We start from the raw sequence: 21,810 nt of genomic DNA on the forward strand, positions 1-21,810 counted from the left end.
ACATTCTTTGTTGACCAGGTAAGTGTTTGACAAAGTATAATGCCTGTGTGTGTGTATTTATATTTAAAGCATATGTATCTATGTCTATGTACATGTGTTTGTGTGTGTGTGCATATGCATTTATATATATATATATATATATATATATATATATATATATATATGTATATATATATATACATATATATATATATATATATACATATATATATATATATATATATATGTGTGTGTGTGTGTGTGTAGACATTTTTGGTGGCTAATAACATCATTTTTGGAGGCATGAGAAAAAAGTAACCAAACAAATGTGCAGACATGGGAGAACATGGAAACCTCACAAACAATCAGTCTATGAAGGTCAGAAATGAATCCCAGTCCCTTGACCTGTAAGACAGAAATGTCAGTGGTGCCACTGATGTGCACGATGTTTCATGCAGGGGAAATCAAGTTTGTGGTACAGTCTAGCCTACACTTCAAGAACTGTGGTGAAAGTGTTGCTAAATAGTCCATGTTGTGATGCTTCAAGTTAGGTGAGAGCTATCTTCTGCTATGTCAAAACATTCCGTGTTTAAAGGGTGTGACACTGCAAGTAACTAATTGTATTTTCCTACTTCTCATGTTTATACTCACTGATTGTGTGGCGCATCATGTCCTTGGATGGCCTGGTAAATGACAGCAGCCATAACATGTTACCATCCTAAGATGGTGGAATATCCACCCCAAACTCCTGTGTTGTGCTGACCCATTCAGATGTTTAACATCAGTATTTGGATGCAGACATCTACTGGCTAGGTTCATACACCAGACTGGTCTTACTAAAGGGAGCTGCCTGCAGCACAGCAGGCCCCCATGCCTATGTGTTGATGCTGGAATGCAGCACAGCGTGACAGTGCAATATGTTGTGGAACACAGATAACAGACACTTCCTCTAAAAGATATTGCCTTCAGAAGGAAGAATATCCTGAAACATTAACCAGTAAACATGCTGAAAATTACTGAATTAATGAAGAGTGGTTAGAATAACATAAACCCATTGTCCTAATAAAGCTAAATCATAGAGCTGATGTTGAAGAGCAAAGTAGGGAACTATGTTTTTTTCTAAAACTTAACCCAGAGGTTAAGTGGAATAGCAAATGAAGCACAGTGAGAGGAAAGCACAGTGTTGGTGACCTTGTTTGACGTGCTAATCTGAAGAGAGAGTCAATGGTAAACATGCATGTAAAGCTGAGAATTCATACATGTCAACATTGCTGTTACAGAGCAACCTTTAAAGAAGTGACTGAAGCTTGTCAGAATGGGTCACCCATTTACTGTGCTCAAACAGAGATCTAAAAAGCTCTGAGGAGTGCAACAGTTAAGGCATTCAGGCCATAAGAACAGATTTTACTGTTGGGATATCTTTATCTATGAGCTCGGCAAATCAGTTTTAATCACTTACAGCAAATGTTGCAAGTTAGGAGGATCATGGAACTAGGACACTATACGAGTACTGGCTGTCACTCACTAAGATGCATAAAAAACAAACAGAAAGGAGCCAAGCAACACCAGGATAAAGATGAACCAGAGTTTATTAGTATGCTTGAGTGCTTTCGTCAGAAACACATAAATCACTAAACATACTCACATTTAAAAATAATAAAAAGCCCAAACACACGCAGAATACTCCACTTTAATGTCACGTTGAACACATACAAACGACCCAACAACTAAGTGCTTTCACCAACAATAAGTAGCTTCATCAGAGTTGAATGGGAAATACAAAACATCCATTTAAATAACTTGACATCACCAAGACTGGCCAATCATAAATCTTACTTCACTAATCAACTACTCAAAAAACATATAAAGACATATGCACATATATAAAAATCTAAAGTTTTAAGTACAACATATTCTAAAAAATTACTTTATATAAAAAAAGTTTTGTTTATCTAAAACATGACCTATGGTAAATGTATCAATAAATGGACCGTTATAACAACTAATATTATTATAAAGCCATTGCTTTATCTTTTAGCACTGGCAATATTGCTATAGTGTCATTAAGTCCTGGGGGGGGATATGGCATTAAACCTAAGTTGCCATTTAATTTCCAAATTCTAAACTTTTAACTTACCATCACCACCCCTTTCATTTGGCAACACATGATATATTACAATGAAAATAAATTTCTTAAAATTAACCCACATTGTACTGTGAGTATATAGTGCATTGTGTGTATTTTTAGATCTTATAGCCCTCATATGTTCAGCAATTCTGTCCTTTAATCTACGTGTGGTCTTTCCCACGTAGAAACTTTGACAACTGGTGCAAGCAGGAACATAAACTAACGTAGCAGGGTTGCAACTGCACCTACCAGGGCAAGATAAAGTACGGTCATACCCAGCAATACAAACATAGGGTCCATCATTAATAAACTTGCAATGTTTACATGGTCCACATTTGTACATGATGGACACCTGCTTATTTAATTTAGGGCCTTCAAGTATATTTTTAATATTCCTACCTCTACTAAAGGCAATCCTTGGCTTAGATCCTAAAATAGCCTTACTTGCCTCATGGAGGCCCATCCGCCATGCATTAACAGCTGTTGTTAATGATGGAGCTAAATGGTTGTACCTCAAAACCATTATACTCCCATTATCCAAGTCCCTCTTCATTGGTATTTTAGAGTTTTCAGAACATAGTATAGGCTGAAATACAGTGCTTCTCTTATTAACTACCTCATTTCTAACTTTTCAGTAATAATTTTAAAGGGTGACCCCTTTCCAAAAACATCCCTACCTACTTGTATAACTCTTCTCATTGCTCACAAGTCTGGACAGTCTAACCATCTGTCCCTTGATAACCCCTTTCTTTTGATGAGAGGGGTGATAACTACTAAAATGTAACACAGCATTGGAAAAGTTTTTTTTCCTAAATATACTACTGTGTAACTCACTATTTTCCAAAGTCAAATGGATGTCAAGAAAATATGTTTCACTCAGGTGCCATGAACTAGTGAAGTTCAGGAATGAGGTAGTATTGTTCATTCTACAAATTCCATTGCTTCATGTTCCTCACCTTTCCACAGTATCAAAATAGCATCCAAAAATTTGTTATAGAGTAAAATATTGGACATAAAATGAGATGGAAAAATGAACACCTCTTTCCAATATAGAAGCACTAAATTTGCAAACACTGTAGCACACTTGGCAAACATAGCCACTCCCAAGACCTGGTGGCAAATTTCTCATTCAAAGCTCAAAAAGTTGTTCTGGAGTATTAGTTCCATAAGGTCAACCAAAATGTTGATCCTAGATTTTTCAACACTATTGTTCCTCAGCAGACTCTTACGAAAAAAAAGCCAACCCCTCGTTGTGGGGTATGATAGTAAATAGGTTTATCACATCAGTAGTAAGGAAAGAAAAAGTGCCTGATGTCCTTACAGTTTTAAGTCTCTCTAGGCAGTGCCATGAATCTCTGAGAATGTGTTCAACCCCCCCTTACTACCTTTTTAGTCATTTCATCCACAAATGCAGCAAGGCACTCTGTTTTTGAGCCCCTTGTTGCAACTCTTGGCCTTAATGGGGGATTATTAAGGCATGTGTGGATCTTGGGAATCCCAACGATCACCAGTGTAATGGGGTATTCAACAGAAAGAAATTTGAACTCATTCTCATCAATGAAATAATGCATCAAACAAGTAAAGATCAATTTTAGTATATGCTCCATTTATTTCATTTTTTGTGGCCCTATTATAAGTGTGGCAGTCATTCAAAATCTCATACATTCTAAACACATAGTCATAGTATGACATTATAACAATGCCCGCTCCCGTATCTGGTTTCATTATGCGTAAACCTTTATTAAGTGCCAGATCACATAGGGCCCTCCTTTTATCAGTACTGAGATTGTCACTCTCTATTTTAGTATTCTTAAATACCTTCCTTACTTCACTCTCACACAATTTTTCAAATAACATCACATCAGTATTGTTAGGGGGGATAAATATTCTTCTATCTGGCAGAGCCACAGAAGTGATCCCCGGGGCTATACTACTGCTATTGTTTATCTCACTCTCTGTAAACAATGTAATTGTCTTTAAATTGGGAAAACTCAGAGGAAGTTTAAAGACCATATTTATGAATACATTTTAGACATCAGAAAAGGTGACAAAAACAATGCTTTGTCAAGACATGTTATTGAACATCCCCAACATGAATTTGGTTTTATGGGGCTTGACATTGTTACTAAAAATGTAAGATGTGGCCCCTGGAATGATTTGATTGAAAGTATGGAACTTAGGTGGCAAATCAGGTTAAATGCTTGTGTGTATCCTGGGTTAAATCATGTATTATCTTTTGCCAGTATACTTAGACTTCAGTCTTATTTAGTTTAAAACACTCATAAGTATTAACTATTTATAGTACATTTTTAACATATATATATATATATATATATATATATATATATATATATATATTTTTTTTTTTTTTTTTCTAATAACATTATATAAGTGTAGTTATCCCTTTAAGGGTTGTCTATGCAAATTTATTTATCGATGTTTTTAATTTTTTTTACAAGTCATGTGATTGTTTATGGAGGAATATTTAAATGTGACTATGTTTAGTGATTTATGTGTTTCTGAAGAAGTCTGTGGATATACCCTGACGAAAGCGCTCCAGCATACTGATAAACTCTGGTTCGTCTTTATCCTGGTGTTGCTTGGCTCCTTTCTGCTTGTTTTTTAAGTGTCTGGTTATTGGTTCGTGAAAATAACAACTCACTAAGATGCACACAGGTTAGTACACCAAGTATTTATCTATATCTGTAGATTCTTGGTTGGATTGTTAATCTGAGAGTGTGAATTCAGTATTTAGTTGAGGACTGCTTATGCTGTATGACAAACAGGCCCGTGATGCTTTTATATTGTCAGCTTGGACAGATTGTCAGTAAGAAGGTAAACAGGGAAAGTAATCAGAGGCTAAGATCATAGCAAGTAAGGGACTTACTTGTTAAAAAATAGATGGTACTAACCACTAAAAAAACACAAGATAAGACCATTATTTCAAAAGAAACCAGCACAATTTAAAAAAGAGAATGAGGTAAGTATGGGTGCTGTGTAAAATGATCAGTATTACTGTTATCTATTTTTTGAATGAATAAAAGCCATTATTTGAGTCATTTACAATGATCACTTAATTCACACTCTATTCATCAATGCAAAATATGGTACTTACGTATTATCGCAACCAGATTTTTGTGGGCGCAAAATTCAGAATCTTCAACTGAAACCAGGCTGTGAACAACTGTAAGGTGTTACTGAAAGTCCTTATTGCATTGCCTTCAGGAACACAAAATAATTTTGAAATCCTCATCTTGATTTGCGTGCATTACAGATTCATGCTGTAATTGTCATGGCTGCTATCGTACTGACAGATGGAATCTGTAAGTACTGATTTTTCCACTTTCGACAAAGGGCCTAACAGCAAGCAAGTAAGTAAGTAAGCAAGATTTCCTTAGCCTGAAACCAACAGCGGCAGCATAGGCTTACATAGCTTTAGTTCAGGAGAAATCATTTTTAATTATGCTAAAGTGACATTTGTTAACCGGGTTACTTCAAGTGGGTACAGAGTAGACTCTTTCTCAGTGGAGAACATTTAACTAAATACAGGAGAACAAGGTAATCCCAATAACCAGCTTGACCAAAAGTGTAATAAGCTGTGCTTGTATTTATGGGAATGATTACGCTGACTTACAGTGTTTGTTGGGTGAAGCAGTTAATGTAATATAACAGTCCATAATGCATAAATATATATATATATATATATATATATATATATATATATATATATATATATATATATATATATATATATATATGGATCTACCTTTATATCCCTAATTACCAAAATCCCGAATGACACAAATGTGACACTATAATGTCGAAAGTTGTCTTTACTGAAACTTTAAAATTTCGAGTGTCAGAATGCCTGAATGCTATTAATAGTTGAATGGCATGTTGGTAATTAGTACGCTATCCCCTTTAAGGTTTGCAGTTTGTAAAGGTAAACAGGATGATTAACTTTAAGTTTGGCACAGAAGTGTAGAGCATATGAAAAGGAAAGCAAGTTGTTGTTATTGAAGGGTAAGTTTAGTATATGGAACTGAGTGTTTTAGTGAAAAGATTTCTGCGTTATGTGCAAACAGGATGGAAAAGTTACAGGTAGAGGTGTTTATGCATTTATAGTAATTGTGAAAGTGTTACAGGCATACCAATGTTTATGTAGGTAGGAAATTTTCTTGAGCTAGTAAGTTACAGTAAGGCATCAATATATTGTTAAATATGTATGTGTTAAATTATTTAGTTATTTGGCAATATCTTTAGATTTATAAAGTGTGCAGTATAGTACTTGAGTTGTGCACTGCTGGAATTAAGATCATCATACAGTGCGGAACGTCATATTTACCATTTTCTTCACTGTAGTGCGATCTTGTAGTTGATATATATTAATTAGTAGGGGGTGCAGGGGGGCTTGCTCCCCTGCTTAAGCATATAAAACTCTGAAGTAAATTGATTTAATTTTTTATTGTGTTTTGTATTGGTAGAGGGCAGGATCATAAAGTGTGCTTATTATGTTTTAAATGTTGAGATTTTGAACTTTTAGTAAATTTAACTGTTGATGTTATTGTCTCGCTATTGTGTCGTTCGGGATTTTGGTAATTCAGGATATAAAAGCAGATCCATAGATATATATATATATATATATATATATATATATATAGTATTAGTATGTATGTATCTATATATATATATATATATATATATATATATATATATATATATATATATATATATATATATATATATATATATATAGTATTAGTATATATACATATATATACATATATATATATATATATATATATATATATATATATATATATATATATCGGTTTACTTTCAAAATATTGAAAGCACTTACCACAAGTGTTCACATCTCAAAACTGGAACAAAGTAAAACCATCAAACAGACTGCTCAGAATGTTGATTTGTTTGGAATGAAAGAATCGACATTCGACAGTGACTGGACCACTCACTATCCAAAAAATACATCGACTATCATGCATACATATTTCTACTGTTTTGCAGGGGACTGAGCCCCCCTACACCCCCTGCTACTTATATATTCTAACTCCAAGATGGCACTACAATGAGAAAAAGGGTAATTTTCTTGATCCCCACTGTAGTGCAATCCACTTTAAAACACTGATGCTGAAAACTGTGAACACAAGCTATGTGTCAAAGTTTCGAAGTCAACAGGATTTACGTTGGCAATTTTGCCTCTTTGCACTTTTCCATTCAACCTTCTGGTAAGTATATATACTCAACACACACACACACACACACAGACACACACACACGTCATAAAACCAAACGTTTGAAAGAGTGAACATTCTTATTTGCTTGCCTTGCCAGCTTAGGAGATTGTGGCACAGTGGGGACTGAGAATTTGCCCTTTTCCCCTGCTGTGGCATTCCAGAGTTGGTATACATAGTTGACAGGGGTATGGGGATTCAGGTGGGCTTGTTTACACATATGAGCATTTGCTTTTTCATGTGTAATCAATAATAAGGAGTAAATGGCATATTTCTTAATCTTCATGGTTACTTTGACATACCTCGCATATTCACAGGCTTCCCATGTCAGGTTGGGATGAGAGCCTAGGCTGGCAACGACTGTGTAAACATAGGCAGTAGATACAGAAATGCTGAAGTGCTGGGTAAGGACTTTTGACAGCTCTCCATACTCATGCTAAGCTGTTAGCCTGGTTATTACAGCCAAAACAGAAAAATATATTTTCCTGTAATAGTTTGCCAAGAATGGGTTTGTGGTATGAGGAAAAGAACATGGATATGCTTGAGGGGAGACGAGCCTAAATGATCTAAAGTTCAAAGGAGGGTCATCCACCACCTGCTAAGAAGAAAAGTGTAAACACAAGTGTATATGTACATACATTTAAATATAAATAGAAGGAAAATTGCAAGCTAGAACTAAGGCCTGTTTAGTTATATTTCTCTTTTTTATTTCTAGTCGACTAGAACAGAATGGAATTAAATCAATACCACCAGGAGCTTTCTCTCCCTATAAAAAGCTACGCAGAATGTAAGTTTTTATCTATTTTTTTTTACTTTTTATCTTAACAGGTATGTCTTTTTGCATGTCATTGTACAATACAGTTTTATTACAAATGAATGCTACAATGGTTGGTAGGACTCTTGTTTGACATTGCTGCCAAGAAATCTACCCATCTTATAGTTAAAGTAATACAATTTCAGTCCATTTTTGATGCTGCAAGGTGAGTGTGGGGTAAGGGAAGCACCTTTTAGGAAGAATCATTTTCCTGTGGACAATTTCTGGTGTCAGCAAAAGTCACTTGCAGAGCATTTTGAAATGTAGATGAAAATGAAGCACTCTGGCCATTAAAAGAGCTTTTTAGACTACAACTTCAAATTGGCATCATCACTACCACAACTCACTTTTTCAAAAGTGGAAGAGATAATTAAATGTCATGCATCTCTGCCATTTGACAGCCAACGCTATGATACTTAACTCAAAACTGAGATATGTGGTTTTGAATGGCGCTCTGTGGAGTTTTGATAGTTTGTCTGCATGCAGAGGGAAACAAGAAGCCATATGTGCCAGGAATGGCTATGGCCTTTTTTAGATGAACACTTACTGCAAGCAGTTTTAAATTAAAGAAAAAAGTCAGAATTGTGATACATTGAAAGTAATATGTTTATTTACTACCTACAACCAAGACAAGCAGAAAATAAGCCATGTTCTTTAGATGATTACAAAATGACAATCAGTAATTAAAGGAAGTACTGTTTAAAATCATATTTACCCAGTAGTTTAACTGCCTAGCAATTAAAACTAGAGTGGAAGTCTTCTGTTGCTTTATGGCAGTGGAAACATTGGTTTTCTGAATGTAGAGCTTAGAAGTGGCAAGTAAATAATAACCATTGTGTTGTGAAAGTGAAAGTTCATGAATCTTGCTTCAGCTATGTAAATTTAGAAAACAGCACTTTGAAATGAAAACTTGATAAAACCTTTAGAAAGTGCTTGGTAGATATCCTGTATTTTTTTTTATGTTTTCTTAATTAAATATTTCTGATTAAGCATAAGAGTGCCTCTTGAATAAGAATATCTAAAAAGAGTGTGATTTTCTGTCTGTGCAGAGGCCGATTGTCCAGCCATTCATAATTCTGACAACTCTGCTTCATATGTTTGTCTTTATTTGCTCACCATGTAAACCCACTAGTTATGAGTATGCTTTCTTTTCACTGTCAGTGTGAGAGCATTATCTGGTTAAGTGATATATTCAGTCACACCCTATTCAAATCAATCCATGGGTTACAGAATGGCCCATTAGCATTTCATAGCCTTCAAAGAAATGAATGAGTGGCAAATGGCAGCATTCACTGTTCTGCATCAGTAGCGCCTAGCTTAGAAATTGTTAGACTTGCAGCAGGTTAGTCAGTAATGAGAGGGGAGAAGAAGCTGCCACCTCGTAGGTGGAAATTCTGGCAAGAGTATACAGGCTTGTCTTTGTTTACAACCATTACATTCTTGTGTCTTGGTGGAGTGGCACATGGCTTAGGTCATACCCTTAAATCGCTATAAATGGTGTTATACAAAAGGTGTGGTCCCATGCTGCCTGAGGCTTTGTGTAGAAAGGAGAGAAGAATGTGGAGAAAGTATGTACCACTCCTGTTGAAGTCCTGCCAGCTTTTGCAAGTAGCAGACCTCATCTGCCAAAGTATTGTTCCCTAATATCCCAGAAGAAAGTGCTGATATATACAAATGAATATTTTATCCTTCTGAAATAACATTATGGCGTCCTCACTTGTTTCATTATTCCAGATGGGGAGTCCTTTTGCACATTCTGTAGAGCACCATGGCAATGTCAAGAAAAAAGTGACAGATATTTTGCATGGACTAGCACCGTGTGGAATAAAGTAATATTTGGTGGACCAGGTATATGAGGGAGACATGGAAAGGTCCTCAATGACATATTTATCAGGATTACTAAAAAGGTGGGAATATAGCTGAGACAAAAGAGACTAGGTTTGATGGTCATGGTTAGATGGGTTAAGACTAAAATACCTAAGAGTGTGGCACTTGGCACAGACAAGGCTGTGAGTTGTATTTCTTGTGGTACAGTGTTTGATTCCCACATCCCTCATTTGCCTGCTATGTGACCTTGAGTAAGTCACGTATCTAGACAGTGCTTGGAGAGCAAGTGCAACAGGGAAATTAGCTAGACTGCTCAAGGAGACGAGCTAAAATGGAGGTAAAAAGAATACTGTTTGCGACTGGTTAGCATAATGACCTCCAATAAATGAGGATGGAAAAACAATGTTTAGGGACTTGATAAATAGGGTAGGCATATCTATTTATTTACTTATTTCTGTTTGTTTGTTCAACAAAGATTTGAACTGAGGAATTAAGATGCAGGGAAAAAGAGAGCCAAGACAAGCAGGGTAGATGTTGGGGATATGGAAGAAATATTTATTTATTTGACATTTGTTAACTGGGTTAGTCCAACCGAGCAGCAGAGCCCTTTTTTAGCACAGACCCAAGGAGAAAAGTTCGACACATAAACAAATACAAAAACAAAACAGCATACAATATTAACACATAAGTGTATATGCACAGGAGAAACTGAATAGAACTTATAAATGAACATGTTAGAATACAAGAGTAATACTGAGGGTTTAAACAACCAAGGTACATATTAAGTATATAAAATATAATGTAAAAAGCTAGATTCTATGTAATAATTATCATCAGAGAGAAATTCAAGGTTGGTAGAATATCATAAAGACCTTAAATGAGAAGTTGTGGTAAAGTGTGAGAGCTGAGATGGGGAGTAGTTTAGGTGGGAGTGGGACAAGGACAGGGCTACAAATAAGTTCTTTAGAAGTTTTTTGAAGTTAAGGAAGGAATTAATCTCCATGAGTTAAATACCAAGATAAGGAGGAGAGTGCATTTGTTGGCAAGATAATAGACAGGAGCCATTTTACCTGTTGGTTAATATGTTGATGCAAACATGCTTTCCTTATGATTGTGAATTACATAGACATGGAAATAGTTTAACTACTATATATACCTAAAAATCATCAAAAATATATAAAGCATGGTAGAGTTTTTGCCAGTGCAAATAAGTTGTGTTGCAGGAACATTAATTCAAGAGTTGTTGTATCTTTCATCTTTTTCCTGGTTAGGGGTCACCACAGCAGAACTCCGGTCCGCTAATGACTGGCAGCAGATTTTTATGTACCGAGTTGCCAGCCCTGACGTACAACCTTTAACGAAGGTGCACCCATTCATGCATGTCTCCACACAGAAGACGCTTTAGCTGAGAATCGAACAGGACAACATCTTACTGTGAGGCAACAACGCTACCGTAGCACCACCACCGCAGATAACATTAATTCAAGAGTCATTATGCTGATAAAACCAAGGCTAGTGTACAGTTTGAACTTCTTATGGGCCATTTAGGAAAAGCAAAGTTAATTTATTAATGAGAGTACAGATGAAATACAAGAATAATTAAAAGTTTAGAAGGTGAATATTATGAAGACAGATACAATCTAGAAATGTGTGTCAGGAGGAAAGAAGAAAAAGAGGTTATGTGATTGGTATAGAAATATTTTTCGAGAAGTGTGAGAGGACTGCACTAAAAAGAAAAGGTAGAATAGGTACAAGGGGGTATTAACAGAAAATCAAATGAACACATTTTAGCCTTGTCGTAAATATTTTTTTTTTAATCACAGAATGGTAAAGAAGTTGGAAACATGATCAGAGGAGGTGGTTTCGTATAGATCAGTGGGGGAAGTGATGTGGCTTGGGAAAATGATGAGTTTGGGAGGAGAAGTTGCAAGATACCATTTACACTCTTTTTGGACAGACTATACTTTTTTGTTTTGTTTTGTTTCTGTTAGCATATTTTACACATGTATGTTATGTGTCTGTCTAACCATCTGATGCACTAACTAGTAGCCATACATTCTAAGAGAGAGACAAAGTTTTTAAAATACCAGGATTTGCAAGCACAAAGGAGATCAGTTTGGAAGAAAGATACCCAGACAGTTCAAGTAGTAGTGTTAGTAACAGGATTATTAAAAAAAGAATCTACAGTCTTACTTAAATATACTAGCTAGACATGTAACCCCATATAAGAGACAATTCTGGGCACATTGCAAATTCTGAGAAGAACACTCTTTGCTAACATCAAATACTGGAGCAATACTGATTTCATGAATTGTAATTATCACCTGGCGTAGGAGTGAGGTCCATTCCCATTAAGATATGTAAAAAAATAAGCATTGGGAGAAATTGAACTGAAATTAGCCTGAAAATTAAAATTTAGCAATAATTTATATCCCTAAAATGTGTTACACAGATGATGCTGATGGGTTGCCCATTCTTCTTCCTTTTCCCCCTGTGATTGCTTAAAGATAACTCTTCTGTGTTCATACATGGATCACTGTTGCAGTAGCCTAAGCTAATTGGGTATTACCTTCTGCACCAAGCAGTGTCCAAACCTTCGGGAACCTTCCATGTGGTCCAACTGCCAGGAGCACTTGAGACACTCCCTGCAGAAGGCTGTTGGAGCTCCAAATTACTTCCAAACCTTTTTGTTGCCATTCTGAGATCTTCTTTGATGGATCCCATTATTCTGTCATTTGGGTGGTGATTCTTCAACAGCTAGAAAGATTTAAGTCCCTGTTGGGGAAATCTTTCCTAGTTTATTATTTTTCTGACTAAGTATGCTACTTTTCTTGTCTGATTTATTACTTTTGACTTACACAACATGACTTGGGCTGTTATTGCACTGGACAAACAGAGCTGTTATGTTGGTGCATGTGTAAACTTTTGTGAGGAAAATGTTTACCTTCTGACTAAAAATTTAATTTCTATTTAAGTTTTCTGTGTCAGGACAGGATATTATGCTTGTGAGGGACTTTCAGTCATTTATTTACCTCAGAATAAGTTGTTCTAGGGGGTTTGCTAACCATTCCCCAAACTGCTTTCCTGGCTTACCAATGGAACAGCAGTCACACTCTGTGGTTCTTCCTTCTCCAGTGCACCAAAAAAAACAAAAACTTTAAGGAGTCTTCAAGGGTTAGTCCAGCTCCTAGGTTGTCTCCTCCACTGGTAGGTGACTCTGCTGTGGCCAGTAGATGTTCCTCAGACCATCCATCTTGTTCCCCTGGTCCTCTTAGTGTAGCATTCCAAGCCATCAAAGACTGTGAGGTCAGCCACATCTTCTGTGACTGTAGGGATGCCCTTGATAGGCAAGGGAAATTCATTTTGTCACTGTCTGGGGAAGGGAGGGGTATGGATGCTGGGTCCAGAGTACCTAAGAGACTATCACTGTTAATAGTGAATGTGCTTAGTGAGAAAAATGTCCGTTCCCCTCTTTCTATTTCCATGAACAGGCAAATTTCCTGGAATTTGCCCTGGAACTGAATACTGCATTTTGCTCATTGAGATATATAAAAATTAATCTTGGACTTGGAAAACTGATGAAAATTGTTTTTAAAAAATGTGGTAGATTCTAAATGTAAAAAGAAAAAATAATAGGTCAGTATCGTCCTTTCATAACAAAAATACATCATCCAAAAATACATATAAATGAATGTTTGAAAAAAAATGATAAGGGAACACAAAATACTTTTCCTATTTACACAAACAAATTAATAGAAATGTGAGCATCCACCTTCCCCATTGCAACACTGGATTTTTATTTAAAAAATCCCCCCTCGGATATATAAAAATGTACTTTAAATCAACATCCATCATTCCACATCACTCACTTCAACAGAAAAGAAACTCGTTTCTAAGCAAAAATCACAAACCCATTGTAGGCCAAAATCCTATGGGAGTACTGTGAATAGGTCTCTTATGTCAGTAGTGACCAAATGGGTATCCTTAAAACAAACAGTGGAATGTAAGATATTCAACAGATGCCAGAAAGTTCTTAAAACTTGGGGAAAAAGATCAAGAGTACCCTGAGTACATGATTGATATAAAGTGCCATAGGTTCATTCTTACAGCCTGCAGCTGAAACAGTTTCAGTGTATATGTATTTGATGCTACACTGGAAATAAAGGATATTAAATACCTATATATGGTACCAGACTGGAATATGAATTCATTGGGGGACTGTGGAGATAGAAATTCAGGGCAGCTGAAAGCTTAGGCTGATACATTGCAACTAGGTTTTAATACAGGTAAATGTAAATGAATGCATGTGGACACTGATCCCCAGAAGTCAGGTATAAGCTGAGAGTTGAGATTCTAGAATTTTCTCTGAGAAAGGATATGGGGCATAAATAACTGGGGCAATGAGTCTTCAGGGGTAGTGCTGAGACTGAAGAAGCTCTGGGTTTTTTTATAATGAGGTTGACAGTGCCACAGCAGAGAAAATGTTTGTCCACAACTGGGACATTGTGGGGTATTAGCTACAATGAGCGGGCAAACTAGGGAGGCATTGTACATGCATGTATGTCTGCATTTATAAGATGCCATTAAGGATAATATGCTTTCTGTGTTCTTTGCTGCATCTCAGCTGTAACATTATTCAGAATAATGTACTGTTTTATAAAAATATACTTTTTATGCCCATTCCTATTTTAACAGGACATCTACTAAAGAAAACTCATGCATGTATGTCTGCATTTATAAGATGACATTAAGGATAATATGCTATCTGTATTCTTTGCTGCATCTCAGCTGTAATGTTATTCAGAATAGTGCATTGTTTCATAAAAAATATACTTTTCATGTCCATTCCCATTTTGACAGGACATCTACTAAAGAAAACTATGTAATTTAGAACTACCTGGAGTATCTCTTAAAAAACTAGCCATTATGCATCATTGTTTTTTTTTTTCTCAAGAGAATAAGTTGGTAGACTTTAAATGTAATCACTTCAATAGGAAATCTGGCAATGTTTCTTTTTTCTTGTTGTAGCTTGCATTCTGACTTTCTGCGCTCAATCCTCTGTCCTCAACTCTGAACTGCAATTTTTAAACAGTCATGATTAGCAACTTTGTTTTTGAGAAAATGTCTTAATTATGTGGTTATAGAGTTGTTGCTTACAGTTTGGGCCTATTACATTTAAAGGTATGCCCATTTGTGCAGCAATTACATAGTTATGTTTCAGTTCTACAACCTTTACATGGAGATGTGACTACAGGTAAGTCATTTAGAAAGACCAATGTTTCCAGATTACCTTTAGTAGAAACACTTGCCCTTTAATGTTTTTTTCTCCAATTAAACAAACCGTTTAAAAAAGGAAAAAAAAAACTGAAACTAAAACGGGAGTGTAGCACTTAACTTTTGAGATGATGAAGGCCAGGACACTGAAGAACCATTTGCAATGGGAGACTCAAGCAACCTGGATAGAATTCTGACTGTACGAGGTCGAACAGGAAACCGAGCCAAAAGCATAAGCAACCTATGCGGGATATTAACTTATAAGCTGTCTTATGAGCATGGACGTGAACTACAAATGTCATTAAGTGTCTTGCAAAAAAATCACACAGGTTGCAAGTGGAGAAAGAATGACTCAATGTTAGCAATAAGAGAAAAAATTATTTGTCAACTCATAGCCCCAACCATGTTTCCTAAAATACCAGACTAAAAAGGCTGTAAGTGCACATGTAGACACTTAGGTAATTAAATTAGTCAGGCAGGGATTGTCAGGTGACAAGAAGTGAAAAAAAATTATGAATATTGACATTTTAAGTAGCTTTATTCAATAACAAAAAAAGAAAACAACAAATTCAGCTACTTGTGCAAAATAGAACAATGAAAATTAGCATGAATCTCACAATGTCTGTTGCTAATAACATTTCTGCAATTTTAGAAGCTGTGGACATAAGACACTGGAGCAACAACTATCTAAAACTGATTGGGAAAGGTAGGCTGAACAAGGCCAGAGACGCACATGTGGATAGTAAGGTGATGAGACTAGTATAGCTATCAAACAGGATTGTCAGTGAACAAGAAGTGGGGAAAAATGAAAAAAAAAGATGATTTTTTTTTTTTTAATTATAAGGAAGGCTGAACACTTTCAGTGTTGTGCTGTTATAAAATGGATGATCTTAACTGGTAGCAGACAAGCAATGGCACAACAAATGATGGAAGTTTTGGTCTGGAGGTGGGTTGTCAACTATTCTGCAATCAGGTAGGGTCTGTGGCACAGTACTATGCTCTGTCAGCAGAATGATCTCACTTACAATGTCAGAGAACACTACTCCAGGGTATGTATTGCATTCCATGAGGTCCACAGAGGTAGCATTCATGTTGGAGATGTTTAGAAACTAACCTGGGGATGGGAAGGGGCCAAGAAAATGGGAAAGCCACAGCTAAGTAAATTATAGCAAGTACTGTGACTTTCTTGATCCTGATATTTGCAGATATGGAGGGACAAGATGTTTCTCTCTAGCCTCGGTTACAAAGAGAAAAATCAGTTTGGAAATTGTGGGAATAAAAACAAACAGGATGAGTTTTTCAGAGTAGCACACCAGATGTATGTGTTCAGTGGAAAAAAAAGCTTTTGAAAATTGAGAATAGTGAATTGTTTTCATGGTTAAATATTATTTCTGATGTCAAGAGTTGTACTGAGAACTTCTTGGTGGCCATTTCATGCACCATTTTTGACATTAATTTGTATCACTGTGTGTTTCTCTGAAGAACTGACTAAGGGGGACAGGGCATATACCATGCCTAAAACAAATTACTTCACACACTGCTCCTTAAACTAGCATACTTTAAGAACAAACACACCTGGGCAGACTGTTAAAAGGTCAATACATTCTACTCTTTGCTGAAATGTTGGCAGTTAAGTTACAAGCAGCAAAGGCATGATTAATGTTGATTTACACTAGAATGTGACAAGATATACTTTGCCACCTGCTGTTGCTATAGAGATATTAAGACCACCTAGGGGATGGGAAATTAAGGCTATAACATAAATGTGTCCTTATAAACACTGCTTCATTTCAGACAGTGTGAACTACTGGTGTTTTATAAGATGTGATGGAAGGAAAGTGTTAGTTTCTGGTATTATTGTTGCTGTAGGGGAGGAAGTCAGAAGAATTAGGAGCTAATTTAGTTCTGAGACCATTTTGTTCATCAGTAGCTGTTTTTTATATATATTGACTATGTACCATGTGGCACTCTGCTTTTTGGTCATGAGTCATCTTAACTATCTTCTGAGGGACAGAGATCCTTCCGATCCCACTGCATGACTTGTGGCAACTATTTGAGACAAGTTCCTCAAAAATTCCTCCAAAAAATAGTCAATGGAAAACTATTTTTTGTCGGCTGCAAGCTTCTCATCCCCATCCATCTACCTTTTGTAACCCTGGACATGATATAATCAACATCTAGGTGATGCAGCTCAGGGCAAGGGCAAAACCCCAGCCAATTCACCTTCACTCTACAACTGTGGATTTTGGATAACTGCTATTATTCATACACTTGACGTCTCTGCAACCCATAGTGTACCCACTGTATGACTAGAGTGGTGGATATAAGCTACATTTCTATGCATATGTGCCTGCATGTCTGCTCTGATTGCACATATGCATGAGCTGAATATGCATGAGACTGCTAAATATGTCTCTTCACTGCACAAGACTGAACCGTAACTCATTGAAACACACAGTATTGACAGCCAAATGGCTTGTACTGAAAATATTAAAAGAACATTATCCTGAATGGAACAAAATCAAAGATTTCAACAATCATAAACAGTAGCACATAAAGTTGTTACATTACTACAGACCTCTAAGTCCATGTTTATTCAAGAGGAAAGCCCCCCTTACATCCCTTATGGGGGAGTCACTGTGCTCCTGCACCCTAACTGCTTAATTATAGTCATACCTATATTGCACAGCCTTGAAGATTATTGCAATATGAGCTTTCAGATGACCCCACATACTACAATTATCTCAAATGTTATTCGGTCTTACTGAGGGAAAATTAAGTAGCTTAGTTGTCTCCTTTCTTGAGAGTGCCAAGAGGGTTTGTCCCCATGTTTATGCCCTATTATTCAGACTGTAGTCTTTAAGAACTGTGTTTCCAAGCTTCAATGTAACATTTTCTGTATCTAGTACTATAGATGTTTTCAATTTCAACCCTTTCGCTTTGTTTATAGATACTGTGCAGTTTAGGTAGTTGTGTTTTAGACTTGTATTTAGAAACTGCATTGTGACTGCATGTGTCATAAGAAGTGTTTACATTTTCTACAGATGTTGTATAACAGCTAATTGTGAGAGATTGTGGGAACTTTGTGGTAATGTATGGTGTGCATGTGTGTGTGTTTTTGTGGCTATAACCCAGCAACAACTCAGCCAGAAGCTTATATTCTTCTGACAAAAGATATTCTATATATATCAAAGTCTAATAACTGTAGACTGTTCCCTCTACTCCCATCAAGTATCAACCTAAAATTCCATCCCCCTATCAGTATGACGAGGCCTGTTCACTAAAGTCATTCACATTACAGTTAAAGTCTCACTTACTCAGCTCACTTCTGTTCTGAGCCTGTGTGCTGTATTCCATGTGTGTGTGTGTGTATGTATAACTGTACACACACATGTGGGCATGAACGTGGGAACAGGCACATATATTTGTCACATTTTGCCATCTTGTTTTTGCTGCAAATCTTATACTGCCTCAGCATGATGGATGCAGTCATTTAGCAGTCCACTAAACATTTGACAGCAGACTTGCCCCCCCCCCCTTCATTTACTTGCTCTGTATAAAGCAGCTAACATTCAAACAGTGTTAGCCCAGCACCACAGTTCAGGAATGCATATAGCACACTGGAAGAGATATCTGACAGCATACTTGCTCCCCCCCCCTTCATTTACTCGTTCTGTATAAAGCAGCTAACATTCAAACAGTGTTAGCCCATCACCACAATTCAGGAATGTGTATGGCACACTGGAAGAGGCATCTGATCGGTAGAGTTGGACTAAACACACTTAAAACTGCCCTTGATTTTGCATCATGTTTTTGCCGCATCTCTCATACAGATTTTGATTTTTTTTTTTTGGTAAATCACTGAAGATCAGTCTATCGATATTGCTAGGCATCAGATTTTCTTACTTCTTATTGTGCAAAAATGCATACTGATTTGAAGTTGTTCTGATAAAGTTTTAACTGTATTAGATTGATACTTTAAAAAACTGTCCCTGATTTTGGGACTTTGTACTCCTATTTTTTACTTTGTCCCCGATTCTTGAGTAAAGAAGGTAAAAGCTATGTGCATAAATGATGAGTGACACTACTCAGATGTGCTGTTTCTGTACGACACTACTCAGATGTGATGTTTCTGCACTTTCACAGACTTCTTTGTGCTGTTACTGCTGGCAGTGGATCTTTATACTAAGACACCACAGAAATAATATCGCGAAAGAGGCTGACAACTGAAGACCACGTGAAGTCTGCACACGGAACAAGCATAATGCTTTCAGATTAGTCAATCAGGAGCTACATGGACAGAACTCGGATGAACAGGAAATTCATTTTACATGCAGAAGATATCTGTGGGTTAGGGAATATGCTGCATGAAATAAACAGCGAGGCTGTTAAAATATTTTGTGTCATCTGGGACACAAGACTTTCTTCTGAGTCTAGAAACAAGGAGATGTGAGCTAACATTTTAGCTCCTTCAGCATATCAAAATATGCATTTTGAGACTGAAAATAGTATGACCTGTTCATGTAGCCATTTCAGCAAAGGCAGAATATCCAGATGTGTGGAAGGCCAAACTGACTGTAACTTTAAGCAGGTTAGTGTGTATAATCCAAAAAGTCATGTACTGCTATGTGAATTTAAGACATTCACGTAACTCCCTTCTACTGCTTGGCACATCTGGAAACACAGTTCTGCTGGGTTCATTCTTCTCTGCTAAAAGGTTAATATATGAATGAATAGGCAGATAGGTAAGTGATTCCATATTAGCAGAGTTTATATTAATCTACTAAACAGCAGTTTGGCATAGTAAATGTACAGAAGTCAAGAAAAATGACAATGAAACAAGAGTAAGCAGACATTCTGAAAGTCTGCTTTGGCTAAAAACAAAAATACAGTTTTCTGTGATTGAGGAACTCAACACCCCAACTCCTCATATAGGGTTCTATTTGTCCTGTACCCCACTACTATATACATATATAGTAAACTCTGAGATCTTGTAGCTTGCAGGGAATTAGGCAGTCTCCCTCAATAGCAGCTTCAGAGTACGTCCAGTCACATCTCATGTAATCACATACACATATGCATATATACAAACACATTGAGATACACACACACACACACACACACACACACACACACACACACACATGTATGTATACAAAAACAGTTCTGTTACCAAAATCCACAAACAGTTGATGTTATGTAGTCCTATCTCGACTACATTCTTCACTTGTGGGTTCGGAGCCGAATGTCGGCTGACTCGGCCTATTTACTAGCTCGAAAGTCTTTGATTGGCTGGGCTAAGATGGTATCCCACAATACACTGCTCCACATCCCCAGATCTCTTTGTCACTTGTAGAGCTCGGACATGGTCTCAACTTGGCTGTGGCTAAGTATTGCAAAAAAAATCTCTTTCTTGTGAAATTTTTTCGCTAATTATTGGCTAATTGTGTTTATTCAGTAGAGTTGTTCTGAGTGGTGTTGCTGCATTATTTTTGTAGGTTGCGAGTGTGTTTGTGTGTGGTATCCCTTACACCCTTGGGCTAGGCCCGTTTAAGTTAGAGGACCTAGTCCTCCTCGTGTGTTTGTCTAGTTATTTTTCTTACTTTAAGTTGAGAACCGTTTAATGTAGAGGTTCTCTCCTGTGTCTTGTTGGTATTCTTTCGTGTTCGCTGCTTTCTGTGTCAGCGGTTTCCCGCCTTTTGTCAGTAGCGGCTGCTACTAATTGTTGGAATGTCTAAAGAACAAAAAGAGCATAAGCCCTTGGGCTTTAAAAAGTGTACTAAGTGTGCCTATAAAATGTCTATCACCTACAGACACTCGGTCTGTTTACTGTCTTGGAGCCATCCACCTTCAGGAGTCATGCAGTTTCTGCCACGCCTTTAGTCCTCGGGTGCTCCAAGAGAGGAAAAACAAATTGATCCTAAAGGGACTACTAAAACCATCTTTTGAGGAGGATTTAGGTTCGTCTCCCAGCTCCCAGCCGAAGTCTAAATCCTCCAAATCCAAGAAGAGGTCTCCAGCTCCATCTATTGTTTCAGAGCCACCTTGTAAAATTTCCATTGTGGAATCTGCTTCCTCGGCTCCACCAACCTCAGGGCCACAGGAGGTAACTGTATCGACTGAGTATGCGTCCGCTCCGATAATTTTGGAACTGATTCGGAGTAGGTCGCCAAGTTTGAGGCAAGCTTCTCCAGACAGGAGGTCTGGTTCTCCATCCATTTCCTCCAAATCCTCCAGGCTTTCCGATTTGGATGTAGATAGGGTGATGCAGAGGCTCCTACAGTCGCCGGTGTTGGCCAAACTTTTCTCGGCTCCGACCCAGTTGGCTCCGGAGCCAGCTCTGTTGGTTGTACCTGCTATTCCTCTTCTGAGCGCATCCTTGTCGTCGGAGCCGGTAAGTTCCGCTCTGAGGGATGTTCCTGTGCCGGCGCCGATCCCCCAGTGGGGTTTATCGGTGCCAGCATCGGTTCCAACCCTGTTGGCTCCATCCACAGGGTTCGAGACTCGGGTCTCCTCGGTCGGGCCCGAGGGGG

General features: G+C 37.2%; 1 protein-coding gene across 2 annotated transcripts in view; it reads left to right on the forward strand.

Annotated features, from left to right (window-relative positions):
* SLIT1 (slit guidance ligand 1) overlaps positions 1-21,810 on the forward strand; it is a 3,022,655-nt gene that overhangs the window by 2,111,581 nt on the left and 889,264 nt on the right. For both annotated transcript variants that reach the window (XM_044056244.1, XM_044056245.1), the window contains exon 10: positions 8,078-8,149. In XM_044056244.1, coding sequence (XP_043912179.1) covers positions 8,078-8,149 — 72 coding nt within the window. The remainder of the gene's footprint in view (positions 1-8,077; positions 8,150-21,810) is intronic.

The sequence above is a fragment of the Protopterus annectens genome, chromosome 14.part0 (genome assembly GCF_019279795.1).
Source record: "Protopterus annectens isolate FY-2018-M chromosome 14.part0, PAN1.0, whole genome shotgun sequence".
NCBI classification, from domain to species: domain Eukaryota; kingdom Metazoa; phylum Chordata; order Ceratodontiformes; family Protopteridae; genus Protopterus; species Protopterus annectens.